The sequence below is a fragment of the Mizuhopecten yessoensis genome, unplaced genomic scaffold (assembly GCF_002113885.1).
Source record: "Mizuhopecten yessoensis strain PY_sf001 unplaced genomic scaffold, ASM211388v2 scaffold668725, whole genome shotgun sequence".
NCBI classification, from domain to species: Eukaryota; Metazoa; Mollusca; class Bivalvia; order Pectinida; family Pectinidae; genus Mizuhopecten; species Mizuhopecten yessoensis.
Genome location: NW_018456292.1, coordinates 1 through 429, shown reverse-complemented (window position 1 = coordinate 429; position 429 = coordinate 1). Strand labels below are relative to the sequence as shown.

The 429-nt window shown below is 50.6% G+C and overlaps 1 protein-coding gene across 1 annotated transcript; it reads right to left on the bottom strand.

Moving 5' to 3' along the window:
* Positions 1–6: 6 nt before the first annotated feature.
* On the bottom strand, positions 7–426 carry LOC110440648 (tubulin alpha-1 chain-like; the record flags this gene model as incomplete). Its single annotated transcript, XM_021483814.1, has 1 exon — positions 7–426. A coding segment is annotated over one exon (420 nt), but the record flags the coding sequence as incomplete, so codon positions are not given.
* Between the last annotated feature and the right edge of the window lie 3 nt (positions 427–429).

Sequence of the window (429 nt, the reverse complement as noted above, 5' to 3'; positions counted from 1 at the left end):
TAACATACAACAGGCCATGTATTTACCGTGACGGGGGTCACATTTCACCATCTGGTTAGCTGGCTCAAAGCAGGCGTTGGTGATTTCAGCAACAGACAGCTGCTCATGGTAGGCCTTCTCAGCAGAGATGACTGGGGCATAGGTAGCCAGAGGGAAATGAATACGTGGGTAGGGCACCAAATTGGTCTGGAACTCGGTCAAGTCAACATTCAGAGCACCATCAAATCGGAGAGAGGCAGTGATGGAGCTGACAATCTGACCAATCAGACGGTTCAGGTTGGTGTATGTTGGTCGCTCAATGTCCAAGTTACGACGACAGATATCATAGATAGCCTCGTTGTCGACCATGAAAGCGCAGTCGGAGTGTTCCAGGGTGGTATGGGTGGTGAGAATAGAGTTGTAGGGCTCAACGACAGCAGTGGAGACCTG